This window comes from Drosophila ananassae, chromosome 2L (assembly GCF_017639315.1).
Source record: "Drosophila ananassae strain 14024-0371.13 chromosome 2L, ASM1763931v2, whole genome shotgun sequence".
In the NCBI taxonomy this organism is placed as follows: domain Eukaryota; kingdom Metazoa; phylum Arthropoda; class Insecta; order Diptera; family Drosophilidae; genus Drosophila; species Drosophila ananassae.
Genome location: NC_057927.1, coordinates 17,984,152 through 18,011,519, shown reverse-complemented (window position 1 = coordinate 18,011,519; position 27,368 = coordinate 17,984,152). Strand labels below are relative to the sequence as shown.

Genomic DNA, 27,368 nt, shown 5'->3' with positions numbered 1-27,368 from the left:
CCTGCAAATTTTGAAAATTTTGAAGGCTTACCTGATTTGTATTTGCGGTTTGACAAATTAAATTAATTGGATGGTGCTGATACGGGGCCTCTAAGTGATTGGTCTGCCGGAGGCTTGGCAAATTGAAAAATATGTGCTGGAAAAAGACCACAGATTGAGATTTCACTTTAAAATGGGCATGAGAGATGGCTGATAGCGATGTAGGAGTTGTTTTAGTTGGGTTACTAACTATTTATTGAGTTTGTGATGGTAAAATTAAAATGTAGTCTTTTAGTGGTAATTACTCACTGCGTGGGAGCATGTATTGATAATAAATAAAGTATGGTAAAAAATAGGATCTTGGGGTTATGATTGGGCAACATTTTTTATTAGAAAAATGTGTGTCACCCAACCCTCTATCTTACAAAACAACGAAGTTTTGGCATTTCCGATCAATCAGTTATATGGCAGCTATAGGATATAGTCGACGTTCCGACGTATGTACTACCTGCAAGGAAAAGAAGGCTGTGTGCAAAGTTTCAACTCGATAGCTCTAAAACTGAGAGACTAGTTTGCGTAGAAACCGACAGACAGACGGACAGACGGACAGACAGACAGACGGACAGACGGACATGCTTATATCGACTCAGGAGGTGATCCTGATCAAGAATATATATACTTTATAGGGTCGGAGATGTCTCCCTCACTGCGTTGCACACTTTTGACCAAAATTATAATACCCTCTGACAGGGTATAAAAAGCTTTAAAAATTATTTATTTTTTAATGAATACTCATTTTTGTGTTTGATTGAAGACTAACCAATAATATATTATGGAAATAAAAAGGCAATTTATTATTAAATAAGGAACAAAAGACTTAAGAGTCTTAAGTCTTAAGTTTTAAGTTAAGACACAAACTTTACAAAATTTATAAGCAAATTCAAAAGACGTAAGACACAAACTTGAGGTGTTTTTTATATTATAAAACACTTTATATATGTAGCTATATACATAGGTATGTTTTATTATTTGTTAGAATAATAAAAATTTAAAAATTTTATGTAAATTGGCTTTGCAAATAATAATGCATGTTAAATAAAACGACTAGAGACACAATCTTTTAAAGAGAGTGTTCAGCTGATTAGTTTGAAATACCGAAAGACTTAAGACACGAACTGCACACTACAGAAACCCACCACGTTTAGCTTTATTCACCTTACCAAGTAGACTCAAGTCACCGATTCCACTCAAAGTTTTACTCAAAAACGACTTGGCCGCGTTGAGTTAAGTCAACCTCGTTGTCGTCGGCTTGGGGCGCCTGCTTTTTTAACCGTTTGTTTTTTTCAGCCTTAACTGCTGCTGCCGCCGGCACTTGGTAGCTGATAACCGAGGTCTGCCCGCCGCTATCGCAGAGCCGTCGACGGCGGCAGAGCTGTTCGCTGCGATGGGGCCGGCTTCGATTGTTTGGCTCTTTTTTTTGGCTTTTCTGTGGCAGCATCGGCTCGTTGTGCTCAGTTAATTGTTGGACACACTCCGTGGCGGTTGTGCAGGCGGACAAATCGGCTAGAAGACGAAGAAGTGCTGACGGCTAACGGTACTCCGACACCCAGTGCATACAAAACGCTTTTGTGTGTGTGAAAGTGCTGCTACGAGCAGGAAAGCAAGTGTATTGGGGAAATAAGTAATCGTGAAGCCACCCAGTGACAAAGGGTGAAACCTGATAGGAAGAGTTTTTTCCCGCAGCCGCAACAAGTGCTCGAGATAATTGCAACATTCTGGCCGAAAATCAAAAGACTCAGGCAACGAACTCGACGAACTTTGCGCGCCAGCCAAACAAGGCTCAAGATTAATTAAGGCCAACATCGATTTTAGCGTGGGCCATCGTCTTCCATAATTGGATTAATTTGCAGCTCTGGGCCTTTGCGTGCGAAAAGTATTCGCCAACCAAAAATACAAACACAAGACAAAAAACGCATTTAACGAAGTCATTAACAACGGCGGCCAACGGCCAAGTGGCAACGTGCAACGTCAACAAAATGATCTTAAGGTATGTACATAAGTTGGATATTTTTTAATGAGCCGGACCCACAGTATCGGTACAAATTTTTCTAGTTAATTTCCTGTGTGTGGCAAGTTGTCTCCGTTTAAAGTCTAAGAAATGTCTAGACTCTAAAGTCGAGGCTCTATCTTGGCAACTGGTTGTGATCATCTTATCCTCATTATACCCTTGCAGAGGGTATTATAATTTTGGTCAAAAGTGTGCAACGCAGTGAAGGAGACATCTCCGACCCTATAAAGTATATATATTCTTGATCAGGATCACCTCCTGAGTCGATATGAGCATGTCCGTCTGTCCGTCTGTCCGTCTGTCCGTCTGTCTGTCTGTCTGTCTGTTTCTACGCAAACTAGTCTCTCAGTTTTAAAGCTATCGAGTTGAAATTTTGCACACATCCTTCTTTCTGTTGCAGGCAGTACATAAATCGGAACGGCCGGGATCGGTCGACTATATCCTATAGCTGCCATATAACTGATTGATCGGAAATGCCATAACTTCGTTGTTTTTTAAGATAGAGGGTCGGGACTTTCCACACATGTTATATTTGATCAACATATCTTATGTACAAAATTTCATAAGGATCGGCCGACTATATCCTATAGCTGTCATAGAACGATCGGAATTGGCATAACTTTGGTGTTTTTTAAGTTAGAAAGATGGGACTTGGTACAGATTCTATTTTGGACAAAATAATCTGATTTGCCAAATTTCATAAGGATCGGCCGACTATATACGATCTTCTATATATCTAATAATATAAGATGCGTGGCGCCACCTAGCGGACTGCGACTGAACTGCAAGGGTATATCAACTTCGACTCCGCCCGAAGTTAGCTTTCCTTTCTTGTTTTTATGTAATTTTTACGTGACGGCCGCCAGGTTATGACAACTTTCTGTAAACATTTCTCCAAGACGCTCGTTCTGTTTTTTATTTCGGCGTGTGTGCGTTTCTTGGTTGGAAAGTTCTGAGTCGTTGGCACAGAAAGTTTCGTTTTGGTATGTGGCATTCTGGTGATTTTCGTCGATGATTAATCGGCATTGCGCCATATATGTGTTTTGATTATTTCATTTATATTCAGGCCAACCTATTTGCTCGCTTGCTTGTCTAACAACTACTTCCACTGCTAATGGCTTCCTGCCACTTTCTATCCGTCTATCTGACCATCCACGCGCCATTTCCAGCTAGTAGTGATGAACAAATCATCGCCAAAAGCAGCGGATTTAATGAGCGTATAGGTCACGCTCTTGGCCGTTTCAGCTTCCGCCGAAAGGCAAGTCGATCCAACAAAATCACACCTTCAATGCGGGCTTAAAATAGAGCTCAGCGGGAGTTTTTGGTTTCAATTTAAAAAGCAATTAAGTTAAAGGTAAAAGATAATACTTTAAGCGCCGGTCTAGTTTGCCTCACACATCGAAAAACACTAATTAATTTAAGCTTAGTCTTAACGGACAATAATCTGATACATTGTGTATGTATGTGTTAAAACCTTAATATCAGATCCGTTCCATGATTTCTCACCAGAATAAAATTATGCTTAATAACATTATTAAAGTGCTGCAAATATATGGTGTGCATTTTCTTAATAATAGTGACAAGGCAATCGGGTTAACGCTTTATCCGCTTAGGAGCAAGGCTAAACCGTCCGCCCTCGTTTTAATCAGGCTTTGTAAAATTGAGGCGTGTCCCGGTTATTTGTCATGCCCCTCGGGAATTGGTCATAACTTCTCGACAAGTTCTATCGCCTAACGGTAGTTGGCCTGCCGGCAGCGCCTCACACCTCAAAAGCCTGGCCAACATGAGGGTTACTGCATAAAACCTGGCTAGATGGCTGGGTGGAACTTAGCGAGTGCCTGCTAATTGTCCGTCGTTTGTTGGGTCGCCTCGTTCGCTGATTTGTTTTTCCAAATATCTTGCGACTGCAGTCGGCCATAAAACAACATTATGTCCAAGAAGAGAATCGCTCTGCCTCTTTTTTCTTCTTCTTATATTGGGGTTTTTTTTTTTATTATTTTTTAGTCAAACGGGGTCATTAACATTTGATGTGAAGTTCAAATTGGGTTGCACAATTGCTAGCCATTGTGTGGATGGTTTGGTCGTTGGATGTTGAACTTCACGTTCAACCAGTTGCCAGCTGAAATCGATCATTGGCTAGCAGGCTTGCAGGCAGCATTTTACTTTCACCTTAAATGTAGAAGACCAGAAACGGAGCAACTTGTCGATTTCCTGTCCAACAGCCTGCAACGATTGTTGGCTGCATCTGCCTCGTGACTTGCCACAAATCCGGTCCCGTGCTCTCGACTGCAAAAAGTTATAAAATACAGACATAATTGCGGGGGCCGACCAGGGGCGTTGTGAAATGGAAGGGGGCGGTGTGAGCATCGCCACTCTCCTGGCTTAAATTTGCGTCAAGGCTGCTGCCAGCACTTTTTGCACCATTCCAACACTTGCAGCTGGAGCTCCATTTGCATAAATCAGACAATCGTGGCAGGGCGTTAGTGCCAAATTGGAAAGCAGCATGTGAAGTGCATTCAAAGATTCCAATCGAAATCGAACTTGGAATCGAAAACGAGATCGAGATCGTTACTGGGCGATAAAAAGTCGCATTGTGTTGCGTATTAATGAGTGTCATTCGAAATTCGAAATAACCGAAACCCTATTGAAAAATGCAAACCTTAAAGTATCAATACGTACAAGGTAAAAATGAGCAAAAATGACTGAATATAGTTATATTTAGCATTCCGTTTGGTGTGGATTTTAAGTACAGTTTCAAAGCCAAAGTTACAAAACCAAAATTTACAAATTTGTTAAAGTACCCACAATAAATATAAAGGAAGCCCCAGTTATGGAATTTTCACTGTATTTATATTGATCAGACTCCGGATCTTTTGTTGCGGCCAAAGCCAAATAGCAGCCTTAGGCAAAATCTTTGGCTCTGGCTACGTTATGTAAGCCGCCTTACAAGGTTTATAAGACAAGAGGCAGCCAAAAGGCATGACTTGTGGTAGCATATTGCCGTTGTTTCCCCTTTTTTGGACAAAATGCCTGGCTGATGTGTTTGCCACAATTACTCGCACAACACATGCAATCCCTTGCCTCCAAGATGAACAGTAGAGGAAACATTGAAACAAATCATTTAGAGGCCTTGTATTGATGGATATATAGTTCATTTCTGGTACGTGGAGTATATTTTGCAACTGCTCGGTTTCTTGAAGTGAACTCTGGTCAACATTCACTTTTGACTCAAAGATCTTCTCTTCTTTGGTTGCTGATGCTGTTGCTGATGATGCGCCATTAATGCGCTACATTAACGTAAATTACTCAAAATCATTTCACTTTCAAAACCCAAATTCACGTCATGCCTGCCCACAACAACCATTTGAATTGGTTTTCTATTTTCGGCGCCTATACTTATTTTAATTAGATTTTTTTTTTGCGCACTGTCTGATGTTGCCTTGATTTTGCGAACAGCTCTGATTGATGTTATAACAAAAGAAAGTTGAACAAGCAGGGATCATGGTTGAAGAGGACGGTGATGGTTTGATTGAGTGGACGAGTGGTTGAGCGTGCCGGTCTTTATGAATGGGCGCTGGGGGTGGGCTTTTTTCTTATATATTTCTTTTTTTTTATTATTAAACGACCACGTACATCATCTGTTGGATGTTTGGGCCACTGAAAGTGCTTGAATATTATCTTTTATTTGGGTGAAAACTTTTTGTTTATTTTTTATTTATTTATATGCTGAATCATGGGTCGAGAAAGTGTAACAAATAAGTATGACAACATATAAAAAACTTTTTGTTCACAAGGACTATATGTTAGCCACTGAATTTTTTCAGTTTTTTGTTCAGCCTTGTGTTTAAAACTAATTTTAGCAGCTTAAATTTTGAGTAAAAGTTTAAATTAATACAATTATTAAATATTGGTATACGTATGGATCTCAAAAGTTTCTTAATTTTGCGTATTATAATTTTGGACTAACACGCCCATGAGTGTGGGAACCGAAAGAGAAAGAGGTGGGATCAAGGCAATATTTTCCGCTTATCAGAGAATCCGCTACAAAGATTGCTAATTGAAATTCAGATGCTGTCGACGCAATTCGCAGCAGATGAAGTCGTCGCTCGGGGCCGATATAGATACAGATACGGCTCGAATGGGATCGTGAGAGCCCTGGTAACCCAAATACTATCGTGCTGGCTTTGATTTGTATGTGCACTCGTCAGAAATTATGTGGAAACTGACAGCAAAACTATGAGGCGGCACAGCAAATTGAACAGTAACAGATGCAACCACCGGTTACATATATTTTATGTTGTTTTTTTTCTCGGAAAAACTATTTAAATAAAGCACAAGTATGCTGCTGCATGTCGGCATGCTGGGCAACGCAACACGCAAAACTTAAAACTGAAAACTGTAAATTGTAAACCCAAAAACTCAAACATACTGAAAATACTAATACCCAAAGTAAACCAAGCCCGAATAATCACTTGGCTCATTTGTAGGCAGGCCAAGTGGAGTGCTCAGGTGAGCATTTATTTGTATGTGTGCTTGCAACATTCGCACTCAAATTGATGATGATGATCATGATGATCAAGACGATGTGCCAATTGCCTGGCATATTCAGACATAGCTGAGTTATTGAATGCATATACAAAATTTGGTAATTGTTGCAGCTATTTTGGGGAATCTGGGAGACTGGTGAAAGGCAGAAAAGGCCTGCGGCTCACGTGGCCCACTCGAAGTTCCAACTCCCTGTCATTGTCTGAGGATGCTCAGACGCGGCGGAGAAGTGTACTTCAGACATGGCTAAGAAAGTCAAGGCGGTTGGCTTGTTCGCCGATATCCAAAACTAAGATCAGTGCACAGGAAAAAAATATTTCATCAAAAAGACTTTTACAAAACAAAGTAAACAAATTAAATTCTATTGATTTGGATTTTCCATTGAGTTGAAATTTAGTCAGTGATTTAATAAAAATTTTTTTTCAATGTGTGGAATTAACGTCAAATGCAAAAGTTGTTTTTATTTGATTTATGCACAATCAATGGCAGGCTGCAGCCAGTTTTGCATTGAGCGTTTTCGGTCAATAATCTGGCATTGAATTTGTCGCTCACTTCGTCCGACTGACTTGGCTTAGCCATTGCAATTTGTATGCAATTAGCTGCGAACTGGCCAGGTATAAATCTGCAAGGGGCGGCCGCCCAATTAATAAGCTGTTAAAATCGTCAGATTGCCAGCGTTGGTTATCAGTCAGTAGGAGCGGAGATCAAAGCCACATTCAGTTGGCTTATTTATTCACTGGCCAGCTGCAGTTTGGTTACATTCTATTTGAGACCATGCAGTCCATAAACCGCACGTAAGCCGTGTCCGATCCTATCGCAGTTGCGTGCATTTCGGGTGATATATCAAAAACCCTTCACAAACCGAAAATTTAACAGAGAGAAAAAGCTATAAATAAAAATCTGATCACATCCTATTAGGAAAAAGAATCACAGTATTTCAAACAATTTTCTTGAAAGTGTATCTGTCTCAGATTGAATGGATTTCCTAGCAACGATAGGATCGCGAACATTTTGTGGGTCAGAAACCGAATTAAGGCAGCTTTTGGCCTGCTTATCGGACACATTGCTCTGTGCCATCGAATCTGCATTGCCAATTTATGGCACAATAAAAAATCGAAGGCGACACTAATGCCACATGAATGTGCGTCATGTTGCAATTGCTCTGCCGTTTATCAAGTATGCGCCATGTGTTCACGATCTATTCGATTTGTTTTCAGTTTTTTGCACCACTGACTGCAAAATGCCAAGCGGATGTGAAGACATGAGAGCTCAGCTACCTGTCTGGTGAGAATCAATTAAGCAATTGGCCAGAGCAGAGTGTTGAGCAAAGCTAAGTGCAACAATTAAAACTGTATACATCTGGCATTAGCAATCAGACCCAGAAACGAAATCCTCTCAGCATGGGTTAAGCGAATAGCAGCATAAATTGGTATTCGAAAATCTACTCACTTTACTGCCACTTTGTCTTGTGGCGATCGAGAGGCTCTAACTAACTATTGGTTTATTTTTAGTAAAATGATTAATGATCGCTAATGGGAGCTTTGCATATTCAGGTTTGTGGGGTTTTAAAATCACTTTTATAATTACTATGCTTACATATCGCTTTACAACCAGGTTAACTAGAGTCTAATCAAAAGGTTTTCTTGATTATGCAAAGATTGCCGTTACCATGAGATTAAGTTTTATAAAAGCATACACACTTTCCTACTTTTTTCATAAGCCATTGTAAATTCCACTCAAGTATCAGACAATCACAATGTCATCCACACTTTTTGAGTGAAATTGTGTGAAGTTATTGTAAAAACCTTCCCATGGGCTCCAGCGCAATAAGAAATATTAAATGTATTCTCATCTATTTTATCATAATAAATAGCTATCAATGAAATCGCTGCGAAGATAAATCATGAATTTCTCCGTGCATTACAAAAGTCATTTCCACACATTAACATGACATCAAAAACTAACTAGAAACTAGCAGGAAGGCGGGGGAATTTACATACAAGCATCCAACTCAACAATGCGACCGATGAGGCAAGCTGACAAAAAAGCTGCCACTAGCAGCATCTTGGCAAACAAAGAAATAGCCAAAGACAAAAAGTCCTCTGCTCTTGGCACGCCCCTTTTTGGGCCTGGGCGCAGGTATTACGGCGCAAAGATGACATAAGTAGCATCAGAGCAGGCCCCGTGATACAATCAGCAGCTCTTTGCATTGTCTAACAATGCATCGGGGCAATTAAGGTACCGGTGCCGAAGGAAAAAATATATTATTAGCAAATGTCAGCTTTTGGATGCGCTTTAAAATATTCACAAAATATGGTTGAGGTCCCATATGGTGACTGTAATTGGAATACTGCGCCCGTTCTTTGTTTTGGGAATGCACAGAAAAAATGTTCAAAAAGCACCTTTAAGGCATTAGAAATGTGTGCCATCAAAAAAATTTATATTTTTTATGCAAAAAAAACAACCTTCTTTGACCAAGTGCCTTAGATAAGCCAAATCGGCGGCGATTTATGTAAAAGTCGTTTGGCCAGCCATCGACGATCCAAAATTAATTGACTCTTGCGGGCAGGTGTAAAGATTGCATATGCATGCGAGCTGTGGCAGTGCGCATAAATTGGCAAGTTGGCTTTGCAGCAGCTTTGGCTTTGCTGTGGCAGTGGCAGGTTGGCCAGAAGGACGTTGCGTGCAGCCTTTCACAAAAGCTGTCGCCCCAAAGGCGAGCAACAATTAATTGACTTACGCAGTGGCCCGCTGGCCTGCAACTCTGATCTGCATCTCAGACTTTTCCGTTCCTCCGTCCGGTTGTGGCAATTAAGTCTGCACTGAATTCGAGATCAATTCACCTCCGATCTCAACGATTATCCCCCCTTGTCACCCGATTATAGCCACGCGTATGGGCGTGTCATGTCAGCCAAGAAACATATAGAGTCTGTGTGGGCGACTGCGTTTTGTTTGCATTCTAATTGCCTTGTCATGATGGCTAATGAACTGAGCACTCCATAGCGATCATAAACCACTAAAAAATGTCGACCGCTCGGTCCATGATCCATGGACTTTTTCAGTTCGTAAATATGTTGGTTTCAGTGAGTTACATATAATATTTTAGGGGCAACCTTGAGCCAAATTCATTTTTGTGCGAAAAATATAAAAGCGAAATGAAAGCAACAAGCTGGTAACGAGTTTTAATGAGCATTTAACACGGATTAAGCCTGAGAAGCGTAAAGAGTTGCAAGTCGTGCGAGTTGTAAACCGAAAATTATGGCCAACATTGGGCAAATCTTCTGTTAATTTTCAGGGCTTGTGATAAATCAAAGCTGGATAAAAAATATGCCTAGAAATACGTAATTTTTGGATTGCTTGCTTTGTATATTTACGTAAATATTGAATAAGAAAAATTACGGAATTCGCCTTTGAAGAGCATCGCAGTCTCGGGTGGTATCCTTGCATTGGCCGCTGTGAGCGACAACCCAATCTATAAAATGTTTTTATTTATAATTTAGTTTTATAAATAAGGACTCTGATAGCGCCTACCTTGGCCCCTACATCTCTGATTTTGGATGGCACACTTATTCGAAAATGTACAAACACTAGTTCCATCCCTTTGTTTCCAATAGCCGCAAATAGGATCAAATTCCCTGGTGCAAGGCCGTTCGCATCGAACCGATGTTCCTTCAGCCAAAGCCAGACAGCTAAAAGCTATAAAGAAAATTATAGCCGCAGACCTCATGTCGTTTTCAAAAATATTATGCAATTTCGAATGCGAATTGTGCCTTCAAAATGGCTATTTATATGACAGAACCATAATACTTTTTTGTTTAAAAAATCAGACACGTGTGCAAATAGTATAAGTAGTCCACTCACCGAGAATAAAGCAGGTGCATTTCAGAGTTCAGCGAACCTTTGTAATGGGATACACATAAAAGGTATCTCAATTTACTCGGCCAGTGGAAAAGAAAGCCGCAACTGTCAAATGAAAAGTGAAAGGACTTAAGTGCGTTATTGTTTCTCTTAACACTTATATAAGCAAAACTGATGCCTAGGGAGTTGGATGCCCTTCGTCAAAACGAGATCCCAATAGATGGCAAAAGAAAAGCAATACACTTTCACAATTTATTACCGAATGTATCAGCGGTTATTTGAACTTCACTTATTATCAACAACCAGTAAGTATATTAAAAATGGTTTGCAAATTTATTAATGTTTTCGTAGAAAACAAAAATCGGATAAAAATCAAGTAATAAGTAAATCTACATAATAAATGACTGCTACGCTCTGAAAAATTGAATTTGAATTGAGATCAAATATCCCCTAATCTATTTTGGAAGCCATTACATATATTCCTTGCCAGGTGGTTAAACGAGTTCAATAAGTTCAAATACTGCATAAAAATCAATTAATGATTAAATTAATTAATTTCAATGTTTCAAAGAAGCAATCCCAATAAGCCAAACCTAAGGGTGTTTTAGGCAAGCCTTGTTTTTGGTTATATAAGCAGCATGGAATGCCTTGGTCTTCAAACCCAGACACTTTCACTATTGGCTGCTGTCGAAGGCTGCAATAACAATGCCAATCAATACCTTATACTACTTAATACTTTATCAAAAGCCGTTAACAATTGCCCGAAAATGTGGGGTTTTTGTTTTTGGCTTTCGTTTTGAACGTGGCGACAAAAGCCAAAAAGCGATTAACACGCGCTACAAGTCATAAATCTGAGCACATTAAAGCCACAAAATAAAAGCAAGGTTGCCAAATGTCAGATGTCAGACTCCCCCCAAAAACTTCAATTGCCGACAGATAAAGAAACGCCCAAAACAATGGCCAGTCGAAAAACAATGCACTTTGGTCCACAGGGGGGACTGTAGCCGTAGACTGCCGAATGACAGCCAGCTGCCAGTTACAGTACATACTCGATTGTATGAATTATTAAATTTTTAATTTAAATGTCCCATTTATAACACGTTTGTCTAAAAGTGAAGTGTGCTGAAAAAGCTATGCTCACTGTACATACCAACTGGCTGACTGATTAATGCTTTGGGCCGCAGGCGTGTTTCTATTTGTCAAAGGGGCGTTTCGCCTTCTCGACATGTGTGCATACATCTCGTAACGTATTAATTTTCTTACTTCTTTTTTAAATATTTATTATTTTCAGAATACTTCTACTATCTCTGGTGGCTGTCGCGCAGGCGCAATATCATCAGTTTGGCGAACAACTTCAGACAGCTCATGGCTCCGATTGTGCCCTTCTTTTAGCCGGACCTGGTCGTTCTTCCGTCTATGACTACAATGTTAACTTATTCCGTGGCACTTTGTAAGTACAAATAGAAACTGTGGGTACGTCAAGTATGGAAAAAAATGACTCGGTGGCATTCTGGGTTATGTTTGTGGTTTAAATACTTAAACATAGACGGGAATACGTTGCAGAGAAAGAAAATAGTTGTGGAAGCAAATCTACATTTTATTTAAAATTAAAAACTGAGGTAAAAGTAATATGCTGAAAATTAAATAACTGACAAATACTCATTCTAACATTAAGAAGTTGAAAACTATGCTTCAGTGAAACTCTTGTGCCAATCTAGAATTACCGCCAACCACTTCTCAAGTTGCTTTTATTTCTCGGTGTGCATACGTCCAACTGACACCCATAAATCTTGGTCGCTGCTGGTTGAGCAGCTTGTTTGAGCAGTGGCAACACTACACCTCTACACCTACGACAACAGAGCACACGAGCTTTGAGCTAATCATTAGCCGCCGAAACAGCGGCAGCAATCATTCGGCAACCGCCTGCTGACGTTGATGTTTTCATGCGGCAATGCCCAGGGATATAGAGGTACATTCGTGCATACATAGCTCAGTATATATATTTTTTTTGCGGCGGCCCGCTGAGCGATGAGGTTGCACCAGAGTCGCTACTATATGCTAATATTTTAGCAATCTTTGACAGCCAATGTCTTCATTGGCGCCTAAAAAGGCTACCGAAGCAGTTTGATTTAGGGATTTTTTAAAAAGTTTAAATAAATCAAAAAGGGTCTGTCGCCTTTCTGTATCTGAATTTTTTATGTTTGTGCATAAATGCAATGGTTCCATTGCAATTTCCGAAGGGCCAACAGCAGGGTTCTTTGCTTCTTAAAATCCACACTAGAAAAATGGACTTACATAGGGTACTATGACAAGATTGATTGAACTTTTTATTTCTCTATAGTGTGCGCTAACGAAACAAACAAAAGCTGCCTTAATTGAAGAAAGTATACATGATGGCTCCATTGCTTATGTTTTTGGTGCCACAACTCGGCAAGTAAATCAAACTGCACTTTTTTGGTCAGAAGCCTTCAGCTTGACCTGAAAGTGCCAAGCTAAAATCAGGTAAATTATCTCCAGACCTTTCATACTGCTATAATGAATATAGTATAGAAATGGACTTTCCTACTTATATAGTACTTTGGTATATCTTGTTAGGACAGATTTGTTTTCCCTTTGTGAAAAACATATGCCAATGAAAATGGGTTCTTAGTCAAAATGATGACTTCTAATGCTTTACGGGCTGTCACAGAGCCTCGTTAACGGCAATCAGCAAATAGTTTTTGGCCTCGAATGGCGACGACAGCATCAGTTTTAGCCTCAGCTTTGGCTTCGGCTGCAGCGTGATGTGATGCAGACAGACGCATCATGAAGTCACATGACAGACCGGCGCGATTTATTAGTAAACGAAAAAAAATCAAACCGCACGACAAAAAACCGCAAACGAAAATAGCAAGGCAACAGCAGCCCAAACAAATGGCGTTGCAACACTTGCAGATGCCAAAAAGAAAAAAAAGGAAAAACACTAAAATAAAATAAAAACACCTGAGCTGCCGTGGGGCTTCAGTCCCATTGATGGCAAACTTTTGTCTCGAGATGATTTCGAAAAGTGACTTTGAAACGCTGCCAACACACAATGCCTCCTGAACTGAACTTCAATGTGTACCGAACAGAAATATCATATTACACAAGAAAGAATTCTCAAAAATATTGAAACATAATAGGGTATATTTTAATAATTTCTTAGTGAGCTAAAAATTTTCTAATAGTTCCAAGGAAGAGGAAAATTATCCTTTCTTGTTTATAAAAAACGCAGGCAAGTAGGAATTAAAATTATTGCAACCTAAAGAATTAATTTTCTAGTTTTTTTACTGTGTACCACTTATGCCAGCAGATATCTATGTTTTAAATGTCACACGATCTAGATAGAGATTGCAAATTGTTCAATTGCTCGATTGTCTCTGCATTTTTGGAGTGCGGGGGTCACTGAGAAGTGGAGCTAATTTTTGGGGTCGCCGGGCATCAAAACGTGAGTCTGCCAAAGTCGTTACCGCTGACTTTGGCCTGGCTATTGAACCTGGTTGTTGACTGAGTGGCTGCGTTGCGGTCAGTTGGGGAAAAATGCAGAAAAATTGGCCGCAACAACCTACTTAAAAGTTAAATACTGGTTTTTGCGTTGGCCACTTTCGTCGGCGCTGTCTGCTGCGAGTCTGCAATTGAAATTGCAACTGCATCTGTATCTGTATCTTCATCTGAATCTCCCTCTTCAGAGTCTGCGTAAGCGAAGTAGCCCAAAAAAGCTAACAAAAAGGAAGAAAAAAGAAAAAAAAACCTAAGAGGCCGAGAGACTCACGCTCGAATAGATAAATGATATTTGAATATTTTTCCAGCGAGTTTACAACACGCTTTTGCAATTATTCACAATATTACGCATACGCCGCATGTGCTGCCCCGCTGCAACTCAATACCGAGCAGGAAGTGTTGGCGGTTGTCGTTCAAGCTGCGCACCTGCGATCCCATATTGAATTCACATCGCCATCGCCAGTTGAGATTCAAAACATTAGTTTTTACTTTGCCGCAGCATCAGCAGCAGCACTAAAATCAGGATAACAAGTACAAGTCCGTGTCTGGGGCGGGACGAGTTCGATGGGATCCAGACGGGAGTCTAGGGGAGTGGGCTGAAAAATGCAGTGCGTGCCGCATGCAAGCCACTTTCTAGTTGGCCCAAAACTCGGGCTATGCGCACATTGAACTTACCGGGTGCCGTAAATTTTGAACCAGTGTGAGTGCTTTTTTGCCGAAAATTTAACCAGAAGACCAGTTGAGTGCCTGGCTTTGCCATTTTCGATTTCAATTTGACAAATTTGCCCAAAAAATATGTACAAACATTTTCCATTAAAAGTCCCGATGGGGTAATACTCTTATAAAATGTATAGTTTAGTATAAATAAATATTTCTTGATTAAAGAAAAATTCCATAGAAACAGGATAAAAAAACTAAATAGGTAAAAAGGAAAAAAAACATTACTTCAAGGATTTTAGTCGCCTGAAATATCAGAAAATATATGTGCTAGCATAAAGATAAATATTTTCCTACCCAGGGTTTAACCGCATCCAAATGCATCGAGTGAAGGTGGTGTAAGTTTGTGAAAATTGTTGCATGTATTGGAAACAATTTTCCATTGCATATACTGGGCCATGGCTTAAATGAATATTTTCTGCACGGCTGCTCCCGCTGTTTTTGTAATTACTTAATACTTACGCATTGTTAACACGCATCGTTGTCGCCTGACACGCGTTTTACATGTTGCACCATTCGAGGAAGTTGCTGGCCCCCATTTTTGGAGAGATTTTTTCGAGCGGCTGCTCGATATAAGAAATTTGCGTGTTTTGGCATTTAATTAACAAACCGGCTGGGAAAACAGAGCGACAATATATTATGGATAACCGGCAAATGCAATGTTAGAGTTAAGTCTGTTACTTCAACAGTAACAGTTAACCATATTTGTTAGTTTTTTAAGTTTTGTATTTTGCACGGCGATGGAGATGTTGTGGCAACCGTTTCCTGTCACGAGGAAAAACCGCCTGCAGCCGGTTAAATCTAGTCGTACTCGGCCCCAATGGTCAGACTTATAGCTCCCGGCTGCACAAAGGTCTGGTGGTACCATTTGTTCGTGTCCAAGACAACTGCAGAGACACCGATTAGGGGCTGGTATGCCAAATTATATCCCCTACTTACTTATGTCCCCCTGCTGGACCACCACATCGAATCTCTTGCACTGGAGATAGCACTCGGGAGGGGGCACCAGCAGCCAACGCTTGCTGCCAGCCAGTTGGGCCTGCCACGAAGGTAATCTTACATTGTCAATCTGAAAGGAATATTAAATATAATACATTTAATGTTAAAAACTATTCAAGCTCTTTAAAGTTTAAACTCACATGCATTTGTGCCCCTAGACCAGAGGTTCCAATAAAAAACCAATCGACTGCATTATTCTCCGACTTTTCGGGTAGGAAGTACGGCCTTCCATAGTGACGTCGAAATTCCTCTGCTGTTTCCGCATGACAGTTGCTCCATCCAAAGTACCAAGGCCTTTCATCCGGTTTCAGATACACCCTATCCTCCGGCATATCCAACGCTTCGTAAATGTCCTGGAAGCCAGTTTTGTAGGGCAAGAATTGACAGTCCCTTATTTGTTTCTTTTGCTTAGCCTTGGCATACACATCATGAAAATATTTGTAGTTGAAGAGCTAAGGGAAATTACTTTACTTATTATTTGAATATCTTGATAGCAGTTTCCAATGGTAATACCCGAACTGCAGTCCAATTTTGAGTTGCATCGCTGACAATGACTGGGGCAGCATTGTAGGCGTACTTTGTCTCAAATTCTTGGGGACTAAGGTTCTGAAGACGTGGCACATTTTTAACATTTGCACAAAAGTCACATTTCTCAGGGGGTCGGAGTGCATATCGGAGAGTGCGCGGCAGGGAAAGGACACAGTTCTGAAAGATTACGATTTCTTTATAAAACTGAATCAACTCATTTATTTCGCATACTTGTCCCTGCATTTCCTCATAATAATACTTCACAGCTAACAATAGAAAAATGGCCAAAAATATTGCTTTCAGAAGCTTCATTAACTTTCTAAATATCTGATCATTTTCGCAAGAATTTTTAACCAGATCTTGCAAAGCCTTATCGAGAATATCTCGTGTATATCCGTTTAATATTTGTTCCAGTCTGTGTTTAGCCTGGTCCAATTTAGTTGGCCTCATGCTGACGATGTTACTCCCACAAATTCACTTTACTTACTGAGAGAACTTGACATTATCCTTCCTTCGTAACCGAGTAACGCGCTGGCCCGGCAATAATTTGATTATCTGCCAGTGCGCAGGCTTGCAGGAAAGCGTGGGTGGACTGGGAGTGTGGTTAGCATGTGATAAGCGAAAAATTGCTTGTATTGTCAATTTAAATCACTTTCATTTTATTTTATTTGCAGAGGTCCATACAACAATGGTCCGGGGACGTGCATCACCTACGATGCTATCAACGCCGCCTATTTGGATGCACGCAAGCGTATTCGTAAGTTAATCATAATTTTTCTGTTACTGTGAAGCATATGGGACTTAGATTTTCTTGACATTTAGTTAATCATATAGCAAGATTCTTATATTATTGCATTGGAAAGAATATGCTTGCTTTTTGCTATTCCTCTTTAATATATGAATCATTTTGTAAAAGTATAACATTTTACTTTTGAACGGGGATACTTAACTATTAAGTATTAAGTATTGAACTATTAAAAATACTGTCTATTTTTGTTTGGTTTTGTAGATGTGGCCCAGCCAAAGTCGGACTGGAAGCCAGAGGAACTGGCCACCGTGGGCGAGCTGCTGCTCGACATTTCCATTCAATTGGCCCGAACGTAAGTAATCAGCGCTAAACGCATTTGAAAGTTGCCCTGGCACGCCCACGATCTCCCTCGGCGCTAATAACGATTGCCAAATCACGCATGACAAGGCAGTTAAGTCGTGCCCCGCTGAAAAGACCGCCTGCAGTCATCAAATATGCATGAGACTTGTCTTGCCTCCAAGGTTCTACGCTTGCCACATTTTTGCACAGAAAAAAAGAAACAAATTTGAACAGGATACTTTAATATTCATAAAAAATAGGGTTAGTTGTGTACCTTCTTGGATAATTTTTTTCAATGTGCGCCAGTTCTTTTTTGAAAGTTCGGCAGCACATGCAAATGCTAATTGTCTGCGGCTTTGACTGATGGCCAGTCGACGGCTTTTGAAGAAGTGCATTCGAGTGCTCGTCGAATTTGAAGCCTTCTTCCCAACTGGCGCAACCGCATTTTTGCCACACAAAAATATTTGCAGCTATTTGCGGAGCTCGCAGCCTGAGATGTAAACAAACGGGGATTATGCAACCTACCGCTTTGGCAAACAGTCAGTGAGCCAGTAAGCCAGTGATAGTGCGCGTGACTGTCTTCCCCCCTGTTGGCCACCCCGGCACACCAATCCCCTCCAGTGCCCCCTTATCGAAAAGAAGCTGCGGAAGATGCCGCACAGCATTTCCAGTTTCGTTTTTCCTTTTTTTCCATCTGTTTGGTTGGCCAACGATTGGCCATTGCATCGGATTGGACTGTTGCACTGGGAAAAAGGTTCCGATTCTTTAGGTTCTACTGAAATACAAAATGGCATTATTTCTATATTTTCTTTTTAATAAAATATAAACGGAAAATTATAAACGGGTCTGACTAAATGCAGTCTGAATAAATTTGCAACAGCGAGCTCTTTTTGTATAAACAACATATTTTTTTGCTGTTTTCGGGGAGTGGAATCTGGGTAAGCGGGTTGTCGAGTCAGTTGGCCACAGTTTGAGAGCTTCAAGGAGCCGGAGCTCAAAGCTCAGCACCTCCCCATGTGCGACTTTCACTCAGCCCCGTCTAAGACGATCTTTGGTCAGGAGGGGGCAGCAACAGCAACATCTTCGTCTTAATCTTAGCCTGTTGCAGCTGCAACATCTGAATTGCCGTTGTATAATCTCTTGATTATGGCTAATAATATGTTGTAAACGGCAAGGCAGTGGCTTTATGGCATTCTATAAAACAGGGAGACAACTTTAAACGGTGGCTTATTGCATGCAAATCAGTGATGAGCCATTGCCAGATATCGTTTTTCATCATCTCCCTTTAGCACTCGACGAAGAAAGTATCTCTTCTTTGTTTCTGCAAGTAAATTGCAGAGCCAATTGACTGTGAAATTTTACAGTTTCGTACTTTCCAGCTTCACACAATAGGCCAGCCGGACGCAGTTTCCCTTTTGGCTTTTCTCGCTTTCTCATGCACTCGAGGAAGAGTTGATGGCGGTCCCTTTGGCGATTTATGTGCCAGCACACACAATTTCCTGCCCAACTAAATACCAGTTTGTCAGCATTAAAATCTCAGATTTTCTGCCAAAAGAAGAAAAAAATTGGCTGCCAATTGAAAGTTAAAAATTTGCCACTGTCAACGTCAGACTTCAACATCAATATATCTGTCAGCCAGTCCAAAAGCGCGTTAATTGCAGTCCGTTTACTAACTAGGCTAATACGATAATTTTGCAATTTTTCAATAAAACTCTTAGACGTATCTACAGAGAAAAAAAATGTTTTAAATCAGTTGCAGGTTCGACAAAAATATCTCTTAGAGCCTAAAACAAAATATCAGCATATGGACTAATCTTATTAAATTGGGTTTTGACGTTTTTTTAATTACCTAGAAAATCCAATGCAGTTTTTAAGCAGTTTTTTATTTAGGTGTGTTACTTTTTACGTCAAAGAGTATCTGACAACCAGCGACAGGAAAGAGCCAAGTTGAGCGATATCCGCAGTTGCATTTAAGTAGTTCGATAATTGCTCATGACTGGCAACTCAATTCCGTTTACTGTTTTTCTAATTTTCAGCTATGGCTTATCCTACGAGGAAATTGAGAAGGGATTGCCGACAATTGACACCTCAAAGACCTTGATCCGGGAGGTGTGCCCACCCTTTTTCGCCGGAGTGGAGTGTCGTCCAGGCAAATATCGACGGTTTGATGGCCTGTGCAATAATATTGAACACCCGACATGGGGAGCGGCTAATGCTCCATTCCAGCGCCTGATCGGTCCACTTTATGCTGATGGAATTAATGCCCCTCGCATATCGGTGACTGGCCGGGATCTGCCCTTCTCCAGAGTTGTCTCACGCACCATGCATCCTGATGATGGTTACCATGATCACGCCGGCACCGTGATGGTTATCGCTTGGGGTCAGTTCATGGATCACGACTTTACGCTGACGGGAACACCACTGGGTGAGTTAGTTTAAAATATTCAGGTGTATTGCCCCTGGGAAAACATGTTATGTGTTCAAATTCAAGAAACTAAATTTACTTTTGGGATATACATATATAAAAGGTTACTTTAAAAACTAACTATACAAGAGCAATTCTTATTTTTAAAACCATTAAAAACATATTTATTCCTACGTCAAAAACCTCTCTAATGCGAGTACAATTTGCAATTTAGATCCCATTAACCGCAACGACCCCGAGGAGTGCTGCAAGCGACCATTGCATCTGAAGCATCCGTACTGCAACGAGATCCGCGTGCCCGATGATGATTACTTCTACCGCCTGTTTAATGTCAAGTGCATCGATTTCGTGCGCGGTTTCCCCTCTCCCCGCCCCGGATGCCGATTGGGTGAGTTTTGTCACACCTTAAAAAATGCATTTAAATTAGTTGTTGCCACTCAATATTATTTAAAAACGATTGCTTAAAGGCAATTGATTTTCAATGATAATTCTTTTTGAATAATATTGTGATTTATGTTACTATGATCACTACTATTTTCATATTGAATGAAAATTTATATTTTATATATATTTAATACATTTTATAAACTATATTAAACATTTTCTTAATTTTTAGGTTCCCGTCAACAGTTCAACACCCTGACAGGTGTCATCGATGCCAACACAGTTTATGGAGTGAAGGAGGCCTTTGCCCGCAAGCTGCGGACTGGCTATGGCGGTCTAATGCGAATGAATCCTGTCTTCCAGGAGTACGGCTTGAAGGATCTGTTGCCTCTGAAACTGGACATTCCCGACGAGGGATGCACTAGACCCAATAAGAGCATGTACTGCTTCGAAGGCGGCGAGATCCGAGTGAATGAGCAACTGGTACTCACCTGCATGCACACCTTGATGGCTCGGGAGCACAATCGACTGGCCACCGGATTGGCCCAAATCAACAAGCACTGGGATGACGAGACCTTGTTCCAGGAGGCCCGTAGGATTAACATAGCTATCGTGCAGCATGTTACCTATAATGAATTCCTGCCCATTCTTCTCGGAAAAGAGGTCATGGAGAAGTTCGGGTTAGTGTTGCAGAAGGACGGCTACTGGGATGGATATGACTCTTCCGTTAATCCTGGCATAATCGACTCATTTGCCGGAGCTGCTTTCCGTTTTGGTCACTCCTTGCTTCCTACTGCAGTCGAACGCTGGTCCAAGGCTCACAAGTTCATTGCCTCAAAGCGTTTGTCGGATCTTATCCGCAGACCCTACGATTTATACAGAGCTGGAGTCCTGGACGAGTACTTTATGGGACTAATGAACCAGGTGGCCCAGGCTATGGACGACTCTATTACCCAGGAGGTTACCAATCATCTGTTTAAAAAGGAGGGCGCTCGTTTCGGGATGGACCTGGTGTCATTCAATATGCAACGCGGTCGGGAGTTTGGTATTCCCGGCTATATGGAATTCCGCAAATTCTGCGGTCTACCGACTTCCAATACTTGGGATGAGATGTACGGTTCTATGCCGAATGAAACAGTTCTGCGTTACGGAAGTATATTTGAGTGAGTTGAACGATAGTTTATCAATCTAAATATATGAATTCAATCTATAATGCCTTTTATTTTCAGGCATCCTGCTGATATTGATCTTTGGTCCGGCGGTGTCTCAGAGAAATCCCTGCCAGGCTCAATGTTGGGACCGACCTTTGCCTGCGTCATTGCCACTCAGATGAGCTACTTGCGTCGCGGAGATCGTTTTTGGTATGAACTGCCAAACCAGCCATCTTCATTTACTCCCGAGCAGTTGCAAGAAATTCGAAAAGCCAAGTTATCCCGATTGATTTGCGACAACACCGATTTGATTGATACCGTACAGATTTATCCCATGGTATTGCCCGATCATGAAATGTAAGTTTATTCAATTTTTCGCTATATGTTTAAAACTTTAATTTAATTATTTTATTAGCAACCCTCGGGTGCCTTGCAAGAGTGGCATTATTCCATCAATTGATCTGACTAAATGGGCGGACTACGGCGGTCATGGAGTGGATCCTTCCCTCTATGTATGTAAAACATATATATACTGAACATCAAGATAATAATTTTAAATCCTTTATATTTTTACAGAACTACATTAACGAAATACCCGACACACTGCTGAACTTTAGGAAATAAATGCCATTTGTGTCCTCTACGTTCCATTTACAATCTCGATTCATTTTTGGATTCCTCCCACTGTATTTTATTCTTCAGAAATCTTCACCTTCTCTTCCTCACTGCTTAGTCTTCTAACTAGTCTTTGCACACCATCCGACAGATCCATTAAGCATTTCTACAGCCAGTCAGTAGTTTTGACACTGCCATTATTTTTTCAAAACTCTTTCCAGCATTTCCATGCATAAGCCCATACATTCTTTGTATATATTATTATTAAATAGCAGAAATAGATCGATTAAGTTAAAGCACATCGACGCAATCAGAAAACAAAAGTGAAAAACAAATCATAAATAATTTTTAAATATATTTCGATTTAAGTTTTGTATATGCAAGTATTTTTTAAATAAAATTTAAAAAAAAAAAATATCCTAAATTCTTTGGAAAAAGGGTAGCTCTTCTTAAAACTTGCGCGAAAGATGCCTTCAAGTGTTGTGAAGGACATATTTGTTGCCATTTCGAAATAATTCTTGTAAAAGTCAAAACACTACAATTGAATATATATGTATTTTCTTTAAATTATTATTTATTTATCATTACAAGGTAATAGGAACTCTTTGGTTACGAGCTGGAAATCCAGTTGATTAGCAAAAGTCAGTTTCAGTTGTAGTTTCATCATCGTTGTGGTCGACATCAGCGGCCAAGATCAGATCGCTTTGTGTTGAGCATCGCATTGACCCAAATAAATCCACACCTGAGTCACAGGCCATAAAAGCAGACTTAAAAGCAGAAAAAAGCACACACATCGCACACCATTCAAGAGTCGCTTCTTTTCGGAATTCACTCAAGCGCATTCAGAAACGGAGCTATGGAGGCTATGTCCTCGCAGTCAGGGATGGCTTTGCCTTTGAACTTCAGACAGGACAATGCACACGTCTGTCCTTGGAAGTAGTCGCCCAACATGGTCTTGCACTGGACGCAGTTATTCAGGCACACCTATTGAATATAATTTACTCGAATTAGTATCAAATCCAGATAAAAAAGAGGGATAAAATACCTGAATAAAATCGATGCCTCCCATGGAATCTATTAGGAGAAATAAAAGAAATTTTGATTAAGTAAGGGTATTCATCGGTAAACACTCTCAAAAACCTACCAAACCTCTTGTGAGTATAATGGCCAATGGCAGGTACTGCACTTCCAAAGTGCAACAGACAAAGTGCAATGGCCACGAAAGTGCACAAAATCAAGGGCTTCGAGTACATGGTGATTTCAATTCAAAGATTTGTTAGGGGAGCTGGCTGGTTGCGACCGTTGTCTGCCTAGAGCGGATTGGAAATAATTATTATCGCTCGTTTGTCTTCTTATTTTATATACATATGCTCTCGGCCCAAACGCAGATGCGAAAGCTTGGCAGCGTAAAGAAGCCTGAAACAGCAACAAAAAAACGGCTCAAATAAAATTAAAAAAAAACTACTATTGAAGCCGGTCGCAGATGCGAGGCGAGTCGTCAGACAAGCCAGCCCCAGTGGCGCTAAAATACGTCAGATATTCCAGCCAATCGAAGTCAATACAAACTCAATCAAATATCCATTATTGTTGCTAAGCGTATGCAAATTTCTCAGCGATACGCAAAAAAATTATGCCTTTGCTGAACTTTGCATAATTATCAGGTGAACAGATTTTATGACATTTTTAATCGGAGTTGAATGGATAATCAGTAGCTAGTTAATAAACGGAATTTATGGAATGTTAAGACATTAAAGCAGATTCTTTAAATTAAAGAAATTGTTAACAAGCCGCCTTATAAATAGAGTAGATGCTACAGATGGGGGAAAAATTTCCCCGATTTTCAAGAGCAAAGCAAAAAATTCACCGGAGGTTGAAAAGAAAGTATTAAAAGCAAAAAGCTCTTTTCGAAAAACCGATCGGAAAGCTACAGCAGCAGGAAGTGTCAAGGAAATGGACGCAGCCGAACTGAAATCGTAATGAATGCAAATCGTATGCGACTGGCGAGCCCATTAATTAATGGCGCTGTAACTGCAGTAAAAATATGGTTAAAATGTAAATAAAATATAAAACGTAGAACCGACCTGAGGCGGACTAAAATCAGACAACCTGGTAAACATACATACATTTATAAGAATTCTTTTGTCCTCCCTCAACCGGACACGGTGTGAAGATTGCCGGTAACTGGTTTTCATTTAAACACATTCGAACCGAATATTTAAAAATAATAATGCAGGCTAAAACTAATCAGCTGTATCGTGGGAATATTTTTAGTTATGTTAATTTTATGCGACACAAATTGTACGTTTCCTAACTAATTGGCAACACGCGCCAGCGTATGAGTAATGAACCCATGCGGCGTATACGTCACAGCCGTCGGGTTTTTTTGTTTTTGCTTTTTGTGGGCGTGACACTTAAGCCAGGCTTAAGATTTCGGCTCAGCTGATATGACTATGACGTATAAACGGTACTCGAGTCGACACTTACCGGTAGTTGATTGTTTGGCCAAAAGGCGTGGGTGCAGCTGACTGAAAACACAACGAGTTTGTTTGCTGAAAACTGGTTCTAGAACAACACTGCTGTCGGATTGAAGAGTTCTTGTTGTATTTATACACGAACTTTTTGCTATCTATGCGAGCAAATTAATCAATTTATATCGCACCGCAAATCCACCTAATTGAATATGTGCAAAATGGCAAAATGTCACTTCCGCTGGCGGTAGTCAGGCACTTTCTTGAGTGGTTTTCACAGCGGTGTTCTGAGTACCGAGTACTGGATGTTACTTAGCCAGTTTAATTGCGTTTCTTTTGGTGCAGCAACCTGATTGGTTTGGGCTTTCATATCGTATTCCAAGCAGGAAGCGAATCCGCTGAAAGAGTTTGTTTTTCTTACCAAGTGACTTTAAGTTTCCTTTTACCTGGAAAGTTTTTATTCTAATCGCAGTTCTAAAATAATCAGTTTGAGCTTAATACTTAGATTTAGATTTAATAAATAATAAAAACAATATTTAAATCAAGGTAAAAATAAAGTTTAAACTATGTTTTATTTCAACAGCTTCACTTTGTTGCGAAGCAAATTTTTTACAACTTATTATGATTTTTTCAGTTTAATATTATATTCATAACAAATATACTATTAAACAACTACGAAAAAACATGGAGATTATATGTTACAAGAAATTGAATATTATGAAAAGGAAATAAGCCTTTTAAAAATAACCGACCACTTGATTTGACTGCTTTATTGAAGAACTGCTTGCTATAATTTTTCGTTAGTCTGGCAACCCTATTTTACTTTCAATGGTAAAAAGTGTGTAAAATTTAGTTTAAATTTTAAATATTCTATTTTCCTGTGCTATTGTTTTAAAAATAAACAAATTTTAATATATATTAGGTTAAAAATTTTACATATATTGTTTTACGGTGTACATTAAAATAAACGATATTCTAGAGATACAGAAAAATGAAAATTTAAAAAAGGGGACTAACTAAATAATAAGTTATTAGTACTAATAACCATAAACAGTTTCAATTTTTAACAATGTTTAATGAAAAAGTAATGCGGAAACTAACCCTTGAAAAACAATTAATTGCAATTAAAAAATTATATCTTCAAATGCTTGCCTGAAGTCTCACGAAGACTCGTGTCTAGATTTAAACAAATTTACAAAAACTATTAATAGATTTTTATGCAGCATAATTGAGATATTTTGCCACCCTGGCAACCTCTTATTTGGTCATTTAATGACTCACTTAGAGGCAATCAATTTCTCTTCAATATAAATCTCATTATTAAAGTCCTGGGCGGATTAAGTTCTTATTTTTCGCCACTCTGGACGTGCCTTGAAAATGCTGAAAAGCCACAGCAGCAAACATTTCAACAGATGACCTGGAGATGAGTGTGTGTATGTTTGTGTGTGCGGCACACCACCATCAACGCCGCCGAACAGCGAAAACTTTTATTAGTTGCAGCTGGCCCCATTCTCATCCCAATTTTCCGTAAACTACACTTCTTCAGAAGGCCAGAGCGAGTAAATCAGTAAACGATTTTCTTTATAGTGCAGAATTTTCGAAGCTATTTTTCCGTTTTTTTTCGATTGGTGGAGGCAAGCAACTTTTATTTTAAACCAAGCCCAAAGCCGAGGTTTCGGGCGCTTTATTTATGAACTTTGCCAACAGAGTCGATGCGCCTCACATATCCCTTTCATGCGTTGCAATTGCTTCCTTTGTGCCTGGGCAGATATTTCAGGCACGTAAGCATTAAATTTTTTAGCCATACAATATGCTCATTGTGCCACTGATTTTAGCCCCAAGATATACGAGTTTAGATGTTGCCGCTAGCCGGGCATGACAAAAGAGCAATGAAGCCTATTTTGTAGCACAAAACTTTGCCAGGTCGAACAAAAACTTTATTTAAATACACATTCTTGCTGGCTCTTCATCAATGAAAAGCACCCAAGCTCCTAATATAGTTTCACTTAACAATAATAAACTTTAAAGTATTTTTAGCCATGTCCCCGAAAATAAACACAAGCCCAGAGTATAATTAGTGTAGTAAGCCTTTTCGCATGCTTCACTTCACACGGCTGAGCCAAAGAACTAAACCCCCCTACCTCTCGACGGTTCTGTCAACGTGTCGTATGCGTAATGGAACTTGGGTTTCTGGAGTTTGCTCCGACCATCTACCTGCCCCTCCGAGTCGCCACCGGCATGTGAAAAACGTGTTAATCCACGAACTAATTTGATGTTAATGTGGGGGGCTGATGGGTCGACAGGTCGGTGGGGGTTAGTGGGCTACCCGGCGCTGACTTAATTGTTTTTCAGCTCACTTTACACTCTACCGTCGTTTTTGTGGGGCTTTAAGAGCCATCCAAAGTGGCCGGGCCATTAGAGTGTAAGCAAATTATACTTGTACTGGAAAAAAAATTCAAAACTAATTGATCAACGTAAGATATTGCTATCCTTTTATGTATTCAGAAGCTCCATTTATAAAATTAATAGTTTTGGGTAGTATATGTATATACATATTTATATATTAAAAATACTTAAAATAATTGAATAAAATCCTAAATATCGAAAGTTTTCCGCCGTGTGTTTCGCCAAGACAACAACCTGGCCAGAATTAAGCAAGCTGAGAATTAGTCGCGTCTTAAGGTCCTCGATTTCTGCATATTCAGCAGGTTCGAATTGCGACCGGATTACGGGACAACTTCTACTTATTCTGCTGCCATTTCTGGCCAGGCGACCTCCCGTCGCGCTCGATGTGCTCAAAATGAAATCAGTGAAATGGTGGAAATTAAAAAATAACGAGATAATTAAAAGCTACCCCCGCAGTTATTTGCGTGTGTGTCTCTTGGCTCACGTAGCTCTGCTTAAGTGGCGGCATTGAGGCTGAAAACCCAATGAGCGGGCGGCTGTTGGGCGACTGGGTGGTTCGGTTTGATGGTTTCAGTCTCGGTTTCTGTGGGGCGATCCCATGACCGTCCCACACATACGG

General features: G+C 40.1%; 3 protein-coding genes and 1 non-coding gene across 5 annotated transcripts; 1 reads left to right on the top strand and 3 right to left on the bottom strand.

The window, feature by feature from the left end:
• The first annotated feature begins 1,460 nt into the window (after window positions 1-1,460).
• On the top strand, window positions 1,461-21,903 carry LOC6499204 (peroxidase). Its single transcript, XM_001955084.4, has 10 exons — window positions 1,461-2,026; window positions 11,742-11,900; window positions 16,888-16,970; window positions 17,223-17,313; window positions 19,337-19,725; window positions 19,940-20,113; window positions 20,342-21,272; window positions 21,339-21,617; window positions 21,676-21,772; window positions 21,837-21,903. Exons 1-10 carry the CDS (start codon window positions 2,016-2,018, stop codon window positions 21,882-21,884), a joined length of 2,262 nt encoding a protein of 753 aa, XP_001955120.1. The 5' UTR covers window positions 1,461-2,015; the 3' UTR covers window positions 21,885-21,903.
• On the bottom strand, window positions 9,749-10,839 carry LOC116656595. Of its 2 annotated transcripts, XR_006506899.1 has the most exons (3): window positions 10,710-10,724; window positions 10,124-10,555; window positions 9,749-10,064 (listed from the first exon to the last, which is right to left on the bottom strand). It is a non-coding gene; the product is annotated as an uncharacterized LOC116656595 (transcript). The 2 variants fall into 2 exon arrangements; XR_006506898.1 differs by having other exon boundaries at window positions 10,124-10,839.
• Window positions 15,283-16,725, bottom strand: LOC6501383 (bifunctional arginine demethylase and lysyl-hydroxylase psr-1). The gene is made up of 5 exons (XM_001955085.4): window positions 16,445-16,725; window positions 16,199-16,390; window positions 15,826-16,137; window positions 15,626-15,755; window positions 15,283-15,573 (listed from the first exon to the last, which is right to left on the bottom strand). The coding sequence occupies exons 1-5, from the start codon at window positions 16,661-16,663 to the stop codon at window positions 15,488-15,490; spliced, it is 939 nt and encodes a 312-aa protein (XP_001955121.2). The 5' UTR covers window positions 16,664-16,725; the 3' UTR covers window positions 15,283-15,487.
• A 438-nt stretch (window positions 21,904-22,341) lies between the features above and the next one.
• Window positions 22,342-24,452, bottom strand: LOC6501382 (eclosion hormone). The gene is made up of 4 exons (XM_001955083.4): window positions 24,360-24,452; window positions 23,020-23,185; window positions 22,921-22,949; window positions 22,342-22,859 (listed from the first exon to the last, which is right to left on the bottom strand). Exons 2-4 carry the CDS (start codon window positions 23,126-23,128, stop codon window positions 22,704-22,706), a joined length of 294 nt encoding a protein of 97 aa, XP_001955119.3. The 5' UTR covers window positions 23,129-23,185; window positions 24,360-24,452; the 3' UTR covers window positions 22,342-22,703.
• Window positions 24,453-27,368: the final 2,916 nt, after the last annotated feature.